Source organism: Pelophylax lessonae (genome assembly GCF_965119305.1).
Source record: "Pelophylax lessonae genome assembly, chromosome: 3".
NCBI classification, from domain to species: Eukaryota; Metazoa; Chordata; class Amphibia; order Anura; family Ranidae; genus Pelophylax; species Pelophylax lessonae.
In genome coordinates, this window is record NC_138770.1 from 560,701,579 (window position 1) to 560,714,425 (window position 12,847).

General features: G+C 42.0%; 1 protein-coding gene across 1 annotated transcript in view; it reads right to left on the reverse strand.

The window, feature by feature from the left end:
* Positions 1 to 12,847, reverse strand: part of SEC23B (SEC23 homolog B, COPII coat complex component) — a 40,680-nt gene that overhangs the window by 9,069 nt on the left and 18,764 nt on the right. The window contains exons 9-12 of the mRNA XM_082252309.1: positions 11,343 to 11,458; positions 11,129 to 11,252; positions 8,701 to 8,781; positions 2,143 to 2,232 (exon numbers count right to left, since the gene is read on the reverse strand). Coding sequence (XP_082108435.1) covers positions 2,143 to 2,232; positions 8,701 to 8,781; positions 11,129 to 11,252; positions 11,343 to 11,458 — 411 coding nt within the window. The remainder of the gene's footprint in view (positions 1 to 2,142; positions 2,233 to 8,700; positions 8,782 to 11,128; positions 11,253 to 11,342; positions 11,459 to 12,847) is intronic.

Below are 12,847 nucleotides of genomic sequence, written 5' to 3' on the forward strand. Positions count from 1 at the left end.
GAGAGCTCATGTGCCCCAGGTGTCTTGGACCTGGGCCCTTGAAGTGCATTTTTTATTAATCAATCAGTGATGCCTTGGATGGAGCCGACATTTCTTGTAAACAAACCTATCACAATCCATCAATCTACTTGCTCTTAAGCCCCTAGTCACACCAAATCCGACTTCACTTAAAATTGCACGATTTCAAAGCCCCTGGGTCAGTGTGACTTTGGTGCGACTTGCCTGAAATCTGCACGACTTAACGCACAGATGTCTATGCAAGTTTTACCTGTAATCGAAAAAAATAGTGCAGGAGCCTTTTTTCAAATCAGTGCAGCACCAAAGTTGTTGTTGCACCGGTTTGAACAGTTCTATTGCCGAAAAAAAGGGTGTGATTTGGAACTGTCATATGGCATGGCAAGTCACACTGTGGTGAATAGGGGCTTATAGTTTTATAAATATGACTACTGATAAGCTGGGAAATCAGAGAATCCCTGAATATGAGTTTCTGACTTTTTCACTTTATATATGATCATCCCAAAAATACAAAACAAATGTAAAGCTTGTGTCAGAGAACGACTGTCCTATAAAGCTCGGTATACACTTTACAATCTTCTTTGGATTTTTTTTCCTTTAAATTCACCAAAACCATAAAATATGAGGTCAAACCTAACACAATTGGGGGGGGGGGCAGTCTGTTACTCCCACTTTCTTTTTTTTTTTTTTTTTGAAACATTGTTAATAAATTCTACTAAAAAAAAAAAGGAAAAAACTTGGAAGAGCAAGCTTGTAAAATGTAAATGTCGTAATACCAGCTGAAGTAAACACTGCCATAAGTAAAAAAGCATTATACTTTTCCCTTCAGCACATGGTGTACATGAGTCTAGACATTCATGACAAGTGCCTAAAAAGGAAAAAAAAAACAAAAAAAAAAAAAAAAAAAAAAAAAAACACAAAACTCTTCATTAGTATTGTCTGCGATTGCCCTACTTTTTTCCCCCCTGATCATTTCTGACTTACCATGCCTTCTTCTGCCCTGTGTGTGCATGTTTTGCTTCCTCGTGTGTTAGCTTCCACAAGGGGAACAAGTGAGCAGCACAGTAGCTGGAGACAAGGAATCAGAGGCAGCAGCGCCTTACAGCAGACATACAGCTGTCAGGCTGTAGGCAGTACAATTTTTCAGGAGAAATTCAAAAAAGATAAAGTAAACCTTTCAGAGTACTAGTTAGGCACAATTAGCATTTATAGATGTTCTCTAGAACAAAGCAAATCTCCACTTTTTGAGTTCAGGTCGACTTTAACTACTTGCCTACAGGGCACTTTTACCTCCTTTTCCTGCCCAGGCCAATTTTCAGCTTTCAGCAATGTCGCACTTTGAATGACAGAATTGCGTGGTCATGCAATGCTGCACCCAAACAAAATTATTATAGATTTTTTAAACAGATTGAGCTTTCTTTTGGGGGTAATCACCACTAGGTTGTTTATTTTTTGCAACGAAAAAAAAAAAAGCGAGAAAGAAAAAAAAAAAAAAAAAAAAAAAAAAAAGTTTGTTTCTCTAATAAAATTTTGTAAATAAGTAATTTTTCTCCTTCACTGATGTGCACTGATGAGGCTGCACTGACTGGCATCACTGCTGAACTGATAATCAGTGCCCTGATTATCTGTGCAGATCTTCCCTGTGAGGAATGCCCCTGATCGGCTCTCCCGTCTCCTCACACGCTGTCAGTGTGAGGAAAGGAATGCTGATAACCAGCCTTTCCTTGTTTACATGTGATCAGACACAGCTGATCACATGGGTAAAGAGCCTCGTCATCGGCTCTTTACTAAGATCGGTGATGTGCCCTGTCCCGTGGACACAGTGCACCACCAATCGCCGTGCAGTAGGACAATGTAATATGATGTTGTCCCAGAATGACAGAGCTGCCGCCTGCCTGTGCGTCATTTGACAATACAGCATGTGGGAGGTGGATAAAAAGGGTCATTCTGCTCAACAGTAGTCTGGTTATGCCGTCTAACCCAGTGGCTTCTTAAATCGCTTGGGAACTTCAGCGACATCTGCATTCTGCATTCTGCATTTCTGGACCTGTTCTTGCCCATCCTGAAGTTTTGAGGGTTATGTCACACTTTGGGGCATTTCCACAATTATCATATAAAAACACATACCTGATTTACAACTTCAAAATAAATTCCAAGTGTTGTTGTAGGATCTAGGCTGCATATTTTCCACTGGCATGTTCCACCAACTCCCAATTCCTAGAACACATAAATAAATGTATATTTATTCCTTAAAGATTACTTAGCAATGCCTCCTTCAAAACAGCTCATCTCATGATAAAACATCATCATGAAAACATTTTAGGAATTAACGATTTGGGGTTAAGAAAAGAGCCATCCCATACATGCATTGATGTAAATGGATTGTGTACAATAAATCAACGTTTAATAAAATTTAAACTAAATCAGCTCTTATATAAAAAATATGGCTTATGTCAGGCTTGCCATAGACCCAAGATTGACGTCAGAACTGTTCACAAAAATAGGATTTTTCCTTCAACTTACCTGTAAAATCTTTCTTGGAGCACATCACAGGACACAAAGCCGATAATGACTATCTGGGCTATACGCCATCTTTAGGTGATTGGACAGAAAGTTCCTTCCATATAACCACTCCCATACAGGAAGAACCTCAGTTTTTGAAGCAAGCAATGAAGATTCCAGAAAAGAGGGGAGGAACCTTGGTGTCCCGTGATGTACTCCAAGAAAAGGATTTTACAGGAAAGTTGAAGGAAAAATCCCATTTTCTTCATCATACATCACGGGACACAGAGACGGTAATGAAGAGGGGAGGGGACACAGTAACCCCAAAATTGCCCCTGGGCAAAGAAAGAGCTTATACTGCTGCTTGAAGCACGTTCTTCCAAATTGAGCCCGTTCTCAGGCATTTACATCCACTTGGTAACATTTTGTAAATATATGAACTGAAGAACAGGTAGCAGCTTTGCAAATCTGAGCCATAGACACCCGATGATGCATTGCCTATGAAGCATTTACCCTCCTGGTAGAGTGAGCTTTTAACCTAAAGGGTGGAACTTTACCCTTTAATCCATATGCCTGAGCAATGACTTGACGAATCCACTTGGAAATAGTGGAACTAGTAGCTGCTTGGCCTTTCTTAGGCCCTTCTGGCAGGATAAAGAAAGCATCAGTACTATAAATTAGTGCTGACATTTTTAAATTGATTAACTGCTCATACAACACCAAGAGAATGCAACAATTTCTCCTCCATAGTCTGAGGACTCAGAAAAAAGGAAGGTAGAACAATATCTTGGTTTAGATGAAAACCGTAAACTACCTTAGGCACAAATATGATGAGGGCATAAGACCACTCTGTCCTGAAGAAGGAACAAAAATGGCTCTTTGCAGGAAAGAGCCACCAATTTCGACACCCTTCTGGCCTAGGTTACGGCAACCAAAAAGACCAATTTCCTTATCAAGAGAACCAAGGGAATATGTCTAAAAGGCTCAAAGGGTTGCCTCTGTAGCACAGAGAGCACAAGATTTAGGTCCCAAGGACATAGGGGTGGCTTGACTGGCGGAACGATGCAAATCACACCTTGCAAAAAAGCCCACACCAAGAAGTGTGTTGCTAATGGTTTCTGAAAGAATATAGACAAGGCGGAGATCTGCCCCTTAATGGTTCCTAATGCAAGCTTCAAGTCCACTTCTATTTAAAGGAAAGAAAGAATTCTTCCAATGACATACTTACGAGGATACCATCTCTTGGATTCACACCAAGAAATGTAGGATCTCCAGACACTATAATAGATTGTCCTAGAGATAGGTTTTCTGGCATTTATTGACGTAGTCACAGCTGGACCAGAAACTCCACAATCTCTTAAGATTCTGGTCTCAATAGCCAAACCGTCAAATTCAGCGACCGTAAAGTAGGGTGGAATATGGGACCTTGGGAGAGCAGGTCTGGATGACATGGGAGCAACCATGGCTTTCCTACTGCTAATTTCACGATTTCCACGTACCAAGGTCTCCTGGGCCATGCCAGAGCACTAAGGACCACCGGCTTCCCTCCACCTGAATTCTGCTCGACAGATGTGGCAAAAGCTGGACCGGAGGGAACAGATAAGCTTGAACCGAAACCAAGAAATCACTAAGGCATCCGTTCCGATCGCAATTAGATACCTGGTTCTGGAAACAAACCCGTCAAGCTTGTTGTTGAACCTGGACGCCAATAGATCAATGCTGGCAGATCAGCTGAAGGACCTCGGGATGCAAGGACCACTCCCCTGGAAACAACTGCTGGCGACTTAGGAAGTCTGACTGCCAGTTGTCCACCCCCGGGATGAAAACCACTGACAGACATGGAACATGTCTCTCTGCACAAGACAGGGTGTGGTTCACCTTCTTCTGCGCTGACTGGCTTCTGGTTCCCCCCAATGGTTGATGTATGACACCAGAGTCACGTTGGCGGACTGAATCCTGACAGGACAACCCCACAGTCTGGTCGTCCAAGAAACCAGCGCCAAACAGGCTGCCCGGACCTCCAAGATGTTGATGGGTGAAACCTTTTTACTTGAGACCACCTTCCCTGGATAGAGATTTCCTCCAGGACCGCTCCCCAGCCCACAAGGCTGGCGCCTGTGGTAACTACCTTCCAGGTCACAGGCAGAAAAGATTTCCCCTTGCTTGGGTTGCTGAGGACCAGTCACTAGGTCAGATCCTGAATTACCCTTCGGGAAAGAAACATTGGGGAATCCAGAGCTCTGAGTTTTTTGTTCCAAGTGGACAGAATACTGTTCTGAAGGTCTGTAGTGGAATTGCACATAAGAGACTGCTTCGAATGAGGACACCATCTTGCCTAGCAGTCTCATGCACAGCCGAATAGAGGGAAACCTTTTCCTCTCTTACCAACCACACCAGACCCTTCAGGGTCAGAACCTTTTTTGATGGCAGGAAAATCTTTGCCTGAGCAGTATTGAGAATCAGAACCAAATATTACAGAATCCAAACAGGACTCAAGGCTGACTTTTCTAAGTTTACGATCCAACTCAGATTTTCTAAGAACTGGACAGTCTGGAGAAAAAAAAACCCTTTTTAGACCTGGTCCTGACCGATTCTTGATCAGCAGGTCCTCCAGGTAACCCATTACTGAGATGACCCAACACTGGGGCCAAGACTTTTGGATACACTCGGGGAACTGTGGCCAGACCGAACAGCAGAGCCACAAACTTGCAGTAGGGCAGTCCCATTTTCAAATGCAGAAACCACTGATGGAGCCTGAAAATTGGTACATGGGAGGTATGCATCCTTGATATCTAGGGAGGCCAGAAAATCTCTTCCTAGAGAGACTACCACAGAGCGGATTGATTCCATGTGAAAAGATCGAATGGTCAGATACTGCTTCAGAGCTTTGAGATAGATCTAGAATGGGTCTTACCTCGACATTTGGTTTTGGCACTGTAAAGAGATTTGAGTAAAAACCCATGAACCATGGTCGGAACCTCCGCAAATCACGCCCTGTACCCACAAATGTTCTAGGGCCTGAAACAAGGACTTCCTATTTACTGGGCAAACCGGAACATTTGAACCCAGAAACCGAGGAGGAGGAGGAAACTCTCAGAACTATCATGTGGCCCAGTGCCACTGTGGACAAGACCGACCTGTCTTTCGCCACTCCTTCCCAAGTTTCTGAGAACTGTAGGAGCCTTCCCCCCCAACCCCAACTAGTGGGGGCGCCCCTTCATAAGGCGGATTTGGAACCTGGTTTAACAGGCCTTTGGACCCAGGGTTTTTTCTGACCTTGACTTTGAGGTCTTCTAAACCCTGACGGCTGAGGCCATCGGAACCTCTTAGATGCTGATGCGTTAGGAGGTACCGTAACACTTGGAGCTTTAAAAGATGGATGTTTAATCCTTCTTTTAAACTGCAACAATGTGCTTTTTCCACCCGAGATCTTCTGGATGTATTTATCCGGATCCTCACTAAAAGAACCTTCCCCATGGAAAGGAAAGGCTGTCAGTAGTTTCTTACAAGGTAATTCTGCTGGCTAATTCTTAAGCCATAGTACTCTGCGCATATGAACAGAGAGAAGAGCAACTTGGGAAATCTGTTGGCTAGAATCTTTAAGGGCATCTACCGCAAAACAAAAAGGCGCGAGGGAACTCGGCCAGTTCTTCAGAAGATTCCCCCTGAATAGGATGACTTCTAGTCACCCATTTAAAAGGATCCTTTAAGGATTGACAAACCCCTATAGCTGATATAGCTGGTTGAACAGCAGAGCCAGCGACAGCAAAGAAAGCTTTAAGTAAGGATTCCAACTTTTTATCTGCTGGATCCTTAAAAACCTGGGCATCAGACAGGTTAATATCTTGTTCACAGAAGAAATAGCAGCATCTACTGAAGGCATACACCACTTCCTCTTGAATTTCTCCTCCATAGTATAAAGTAAAGAAAATCTCTTTGGAGGCATGAACAACCTGTCAGGATGATCCCAATCCTCATACAGCAGCCGTTCCAGCAGGGGGTGTAAAGGAAAAGCCTGGGAGTTCTGCGCAAAGAACCCAAAGAAGAAAAGGAGGCTTCTGATATTTCCAGAGGAGGCAATTTAAAACCAGTCCAAACCATTTCAGTGAGGGACTGAATCAGTAACCTCTGAGAGTGAGATGCTGAAAATGGTTCCTCAGAGTCTGAACCCTCTGAAGAGGAATCCTCAGCCTGACCCTCTTCCAAACCATCAACAGCTACCTCCTGTGCATCTTCTGCCCATTCAAACTCCAAACCAAGGGTTCCCGCAAGACCTTGAGAGCCTAAAAACTCTGGTGGATCCCTGCTGGGCCCGGGCACAGGAGGGGGGGGGGGGGGGGGAGAGATCTATAACGTTTCTCTCTCCCCCTTCCCCCGTGAAACAGAAGCAATCATCCTGGATATTTTACCTTCAAGGCTAGCCAAGGCAGATGCCAAGTCATCCTTCGTAAGATAGGTAGACACAGAGGCATTAGAGGTAGCAATACCTGACAAGCATAATGGCTCCAATTGGCCAGTTGCTTCAGGCCTCTCAGGGGAAGATAGCACAGCAGGAGCAAGGCTAGGATTTTCTAATACCGATAGTGGAACAGGTGTTCCCTTCCCTGCTGCGCCCCCATCACTTCATTTTCTGGAAGACATTGCTTTATTATAAGCAAGACCCAGAAAGAGAGGCTCTTTGCACAAAAAAGCAGTGCGATCCTGTGATCCAGCATATGCAGTTATCACAGAACACTACCCTTCTCCAGTAATATTTGCAGCCGTGTCTAAGACCCCATAGACTTACGTGCCCTAAGTCTTAACCTGCTCTGTGTCTCAGCAAGATTCGGCCAGCAGCTCCAGCAAACAGTTACGGGCAGTAACTCCACATGTTTTAACTGAGCCGGCGCCACGTGCAGGATTGCCATGCGCGGCCAGGGGGAGGTACACTGCCTCCTTGCAAGACATTTGTGTGCGCGCGCGCGCGCGCGCATTAGGAACCTCTAGCCAAGTGGACCGAAAATCCCCTGTAGACACAGATGGGAAAAGACTAGTGACCTCTAGAGGCCAAACACGATACTGCAGCAACCGGAGAAATAGTGCAAATCTTCCCTGCAATCTTTTTTTTTTTTTTAAAAAGGGAGGGGGGAAAAAAACAATACTTACCAGTCCCGCCGCAGAATCCTTAAAGGACCCAAAAGTTCACCCATCATGGCAGGCTTTGTCAGTCATTGGACCTTCAAGGACCGGGTCCCCCTTTTATAGGGGTCAACACCCTTGGACCTGTAGAGCACCCTGCTGGCAAACTCCTTGTGATAATAACCAGGGTCCAGTGCCCAGATGGGTCACATTACAGGCAAGACCACAAATCTTTTTGCCCGAGGCTCGGGTACCATCCTTTTAGCGCTTAGCCATCTGAATGGATCCAATCAAAATGCCCCTAAACTGGGACATCATTCTTAGGATTGAAAAGCTTTAATAGCCATGGCCACCACCTTCAAGACACTGGCGAAAAATCTGAGGTTCTTCCTGTATGGGAGAGTTATATGGGAGGAACTTCCTGTCTATTGGTTGCCAGTGTCCAATCACCTAAAGATAGCGTATAACCCAGATAGTCATTATTACCGGCTCTGTGTCCCGTGATGTACTATAAAGAAATGTCTGCTGCTCAAACTGTTGGCCCTATACTGTATAAATCCTGTTTAATAGGAATAATCAGCTGCACAAGTAATTTCTAGACAGACACCCACAGTGCCAGCCTTCGGAGTAGACAAAACCAAATCGTATAAGGAATTCCATTAAAAAAAAAAAAAAAAAAAAAAAAAAAAAAAAAAAAACCTGTACCCCATTTTTCCTAAAAAGATATCCAGCATATTTTTCCCCATCGAGATCTGATGTGTTTTTAAAGTGTTACTTTAAAGATTGATAGACAGAGTATCTTATTGTAAAGACTGCACTGACGGGGTCTCACTACTAGCGCTGCAGTATTTGCATTTATTGCTATACAGTCTTAAAAGAACATGACCTTTGTTCATACAGAAGAAACTAGAATATTTGAATTAAAACATTTTAAACAATATCAGAGCTGAAGTCTGAAATCAGAAGACTTTTTAAAACATCAGACAGGATATAGATTAAGTGGATAGAACATGTTACAATGAAAAAAAAAAATGAAGGAATAATATTTCTGTACTGAAAACTTACATTTTCTGAAATGCATGGACTCTTTACATTTAGGGAAACACAAGGGCCAATAGCACCAGATATTTTCAATTCTCTTGAAGTCTAGAAGGAACAAATGAAAAAAAAATTAGAAAATGGAAAATATGCATTTACCATGTTATTTAAACATAAAAATAAACACTGTCTTTTTGCATTGTAAAATATATGTTAAGCAAAGGGAATTGGATTCATATAGTTTTTTTGTTTTTCTCAGTCCCAGAGACCTGAGCCACTCTACAGCTATAGTCTCAGTGCACAGTAGCAGTCATACTGTATGGCAACCAAAAACAAGATATACCAGCATTTTTTTTTTTCACATAAACCTGCAATGATTTTGCACAAAGCAGCCCTGATCCTCCTTTTCTGGGGTTCCCCACGGGAGCTCTGGGCTCCTCCCCTCTGCCGATTGCCCCACAACAAGCTGCTTGTTCTGGAGGCACATGTGTGCTCGCTCCTGACCCAACTATGTGTGTCCATTGACACACAGAGCCCTGTCCCCTGCTCTCTCCTCACTGGCTGCGATTGACTACAGCAGGAGGGAATAGCTCCCGCCACTGCCTCTGCCCAACGAGGAGAGAGAGAGCAAAGATGGCTGCTGCTCTTGTGCACATCACTGGATCAAGATAGGGCTCAGGTAAGTATTTGGGGGGAGCTTCATGCAAAAGATTTTTTACCTGAATGCACAGAGTACATTAAGGTAAAAAAACACTTTAGCCTATAGAACCACTTTAAAATGTTATATCTGCATCCATATAATCTACAGTAGTACCAGGGTCTAAATGTTTGTGGAAAGCGCAATATTCAATGTATGCTGTTAGGATTAGAGCCTTATTGGGTCCCAGAGCGCTAGTACAGAGGATATTGTATAGCTCAAAGGGAGATGACTTTTGGCTATGTTACGCCCAAGTACTGATAGTTTTCCTTTATCCTACCCAGATTGAAACATCAAAATCTCTTCTAAAAATTAATGTTTTTACTTCTATGAACTATAGCGTTTATTAACCACTTGCCGACCGCTCACTGAGCTGGTACTGCGGCAAAGTGGCTCGTTATCGTCCAGCGACGTAGACCTACATTGCTGGACAACGCCCCCTCTCGGCGGCGCTCGTGCGCCGCCGGAGGCTTCGCTCCCGCTGTATTCAGACACAGCGGGAGTCGAGCCAGGGGAAGAGAGGCGGTGATCACCGCCGCTCTCCCCCGATCGTTGGGGATTGAGTGAGGAAATCCGCCCACTTGTGTAAACAAAGCGGGCGGATCTCCTCTGTGACAGACAGTCACAGATTACAGAATTCAGCATAGCTGAACTTGCGATCTGTGTCTATGTCACACAATCCCCTCCCCCCACACACGTCAGTAAGCATGAGGCATACATTTAACCCCTTGATCACCAATAAAGTTAACCCCTTCCCTGCCAGTGTCATTAATACAGTAACAGTGCATATTTCTAGCACTGATTACTGTAGTAATGTCACTGGTACCCCCAAAATTGTCAAAAATGTCAGTCAGGGGACCGATCTGCCGCAATGTCGCAGTCCCGCAAAAAAAAAAAAAAAAAATCGCCACCATTACTAGTAAAAAAAATAAACAATAAAAACGACAAATCTTTACCGTAGTTAGTAAACGTGATAACTTTTGCGCAAACCAATCAAAATACGCTTATGATTTTTTTTACCAAAAATATGTAGCAGAAAACAAATTGCCCTAAAATGTTAAAAAAATTTTGATTTTTAAATTTTTTTGGGGAATGTTATATATCAGAATGTAAAAAATATTGTTTTTTTTTTTTTTCAAAAATCGCACAGGTGATCAAATACCACCAAAAGAAAGCTCTATTTGTGGGGGAAAAAAAAGGACATAAATTTAATTTGGGTACAGTGTCACATGAGCGCGCAATTGTCCATTAAAGTAACGCAGTGCCGAATCGCAAAATATAGCCTGGTCAGGAATGAGGTAAAATCTTCCAGTCTTAAAGCGGTTAAAAATACGCTCAGTGAGGATTTTTTTGTCAAAGAAATACATTTTGGCCTAAATATATGACAAAAATGTAATATATGTTGGATATTTTTTAACTGTCAAAGTAGAAAATGTCAATTTTTTCACAAAATTTTCGCTCTTTTTTTATTAATATCGCAAAAAATGAAAAGCGCAGAGGTGATCAAATACCACCAAAAGGAAGCTCTGTTTGTGGAAAAAAACGGACGTAAATTTCGTTTGGGTACGGCGTCGCATGACCGCGCAATTGTCAGTTAAAGTTACGCAGTGCCAAGTTGCAAAAAGTGGCCTGGACGTAAAGCAGGAAAATACTCCGGTGGTAAAGTGGTTAAAATATAATCGTTATTTTAACCATCACAGTTATAGAAATAGGCAATAGGTTAAAAGTAGCACACATTTGTACAGGAGAGATTCCTACCTTTACTTCAAGGTTGGCACCAAAGGCCATTTTGAACTCCCCATTTAAATCTTTGCTAAAAACTCTTTGGAATGTTTGTTTAAATAAGGATGTATTGAAAGAATCTCCTATGACAATCTCACCTCTGAAAAATACAAAGAAAAAAAACTGTAAATATTATTACACTGAAATACAGCTGTACAGCAGGTTATCAGTAACTATTCTCATAACATACCCTGTGAGGTTCGAACAGCATTTCATCTCTAAAAGACCAGTCTGGTCCAAGGCGCAGGCATAGATATCAATGCAGTGACCATTAGCTGCGCATCGGTTTGCCAACCCTTCATAATGCTGTGCAGGAGAAAAAAAAAAAAAGAAGTAAAACATGTAAATTGTGAATAAAGAGTATAAGTCAATTATAAACCAAAGTGGACCAATGAGTCAACTTAGGTCACATGGTTGAACATGCAGGTAAAGAAGACACTGTATGGAACAAGGGGAAAAGAATAGATGTATTTTTTGTATATCTGGTGAACAGTTAAACAGCAAAAAAAAATCTGTTGGCTGCTCGGTTATTGTATATCAAAAAGCACAGCAATAAGGAAGAAAATAAAAACTAGTCATTGACACACCAGCATTAACATTTATGCTGCTAAATTTGCATAACTTCATAAAACTACCAATTTTTCGAAGCCATGCAAGTTCTCTTTTAAAGGAGAAATCTTTGCAATCTTTAGGACATTGTAAATGTAAACCACATTGAAGTTGTGGCTTTGCGATATTTAGCAGTTCAATTTTGCACTATTTTTGGCGTTTTTTCGCAGGCTGATACGGCACCAGAAGGCACACATCAATATTGTGAAACCTAGGGTGCTTTCATTCAAAAAAACGATCTCCCTCTGATAAAATGTTACAATTTATTTTCATTCCTGAGCTCAGAGAACATTTTCACACTGATACATTGTATACTTTTCATTTTCTGGCCAGTGCAGAGTTCCAGTTTTTTTTTTGCACATTCCTAAAATACCACCAGCAAACTCCAGGTGATAAATAACTGTTTTTTTTTTTTTTTTAGTGAATTGGCTTTGTTTTATTTAATTTTTTTTTGCGGTATTTAGCTCACAATCGACATTTTACTTTGATGAATTGACTCTTATTATCTCATGCAATATTTCCGAAAAATTAGTCAGGTGATCTTCATATCACATGCGGTAACCTTTAGTGAATTGACCCCAAAGTCCTAAAATATATTTCAGGCTAGTTTCACACCTATGTGTTTTGCAGAAACGCACTACTAGCCATTTAACATGATTTCCTATGGGTCATGTTAACATCTCTGTATTTTCAACTGTTTTTTTGGAAAGGGTCGGGGAATTTTTTTGCCTGCAGGTTGCGTTTTTGATGTGTTTCAAATGCATTTTTGCTGCCATCTCCTGCATGACAGCTCCCAAGAACATATAAAAAATGCATTAAAAACACGTTGAAAGCGCATGTAAAGAAAACCTGCAAAACATACCAGGAAACCGCATTAACTGCAACCAGCATAGGTGTGAAGTTAACCTCACTTCAAAACCTCACTTCAAAACAGCAGACATTTTCTGATGGGTTTTATGACTCTTTCTGATGTATTTAAATTAGGCTCTGATTATTAGAAGCAATTCTGGAATTTGGTGCACTGCTTGAGAGAATCACACAGTTTGTTTTCCAAGTCAGATATTGACATCGAACAATAAATACATG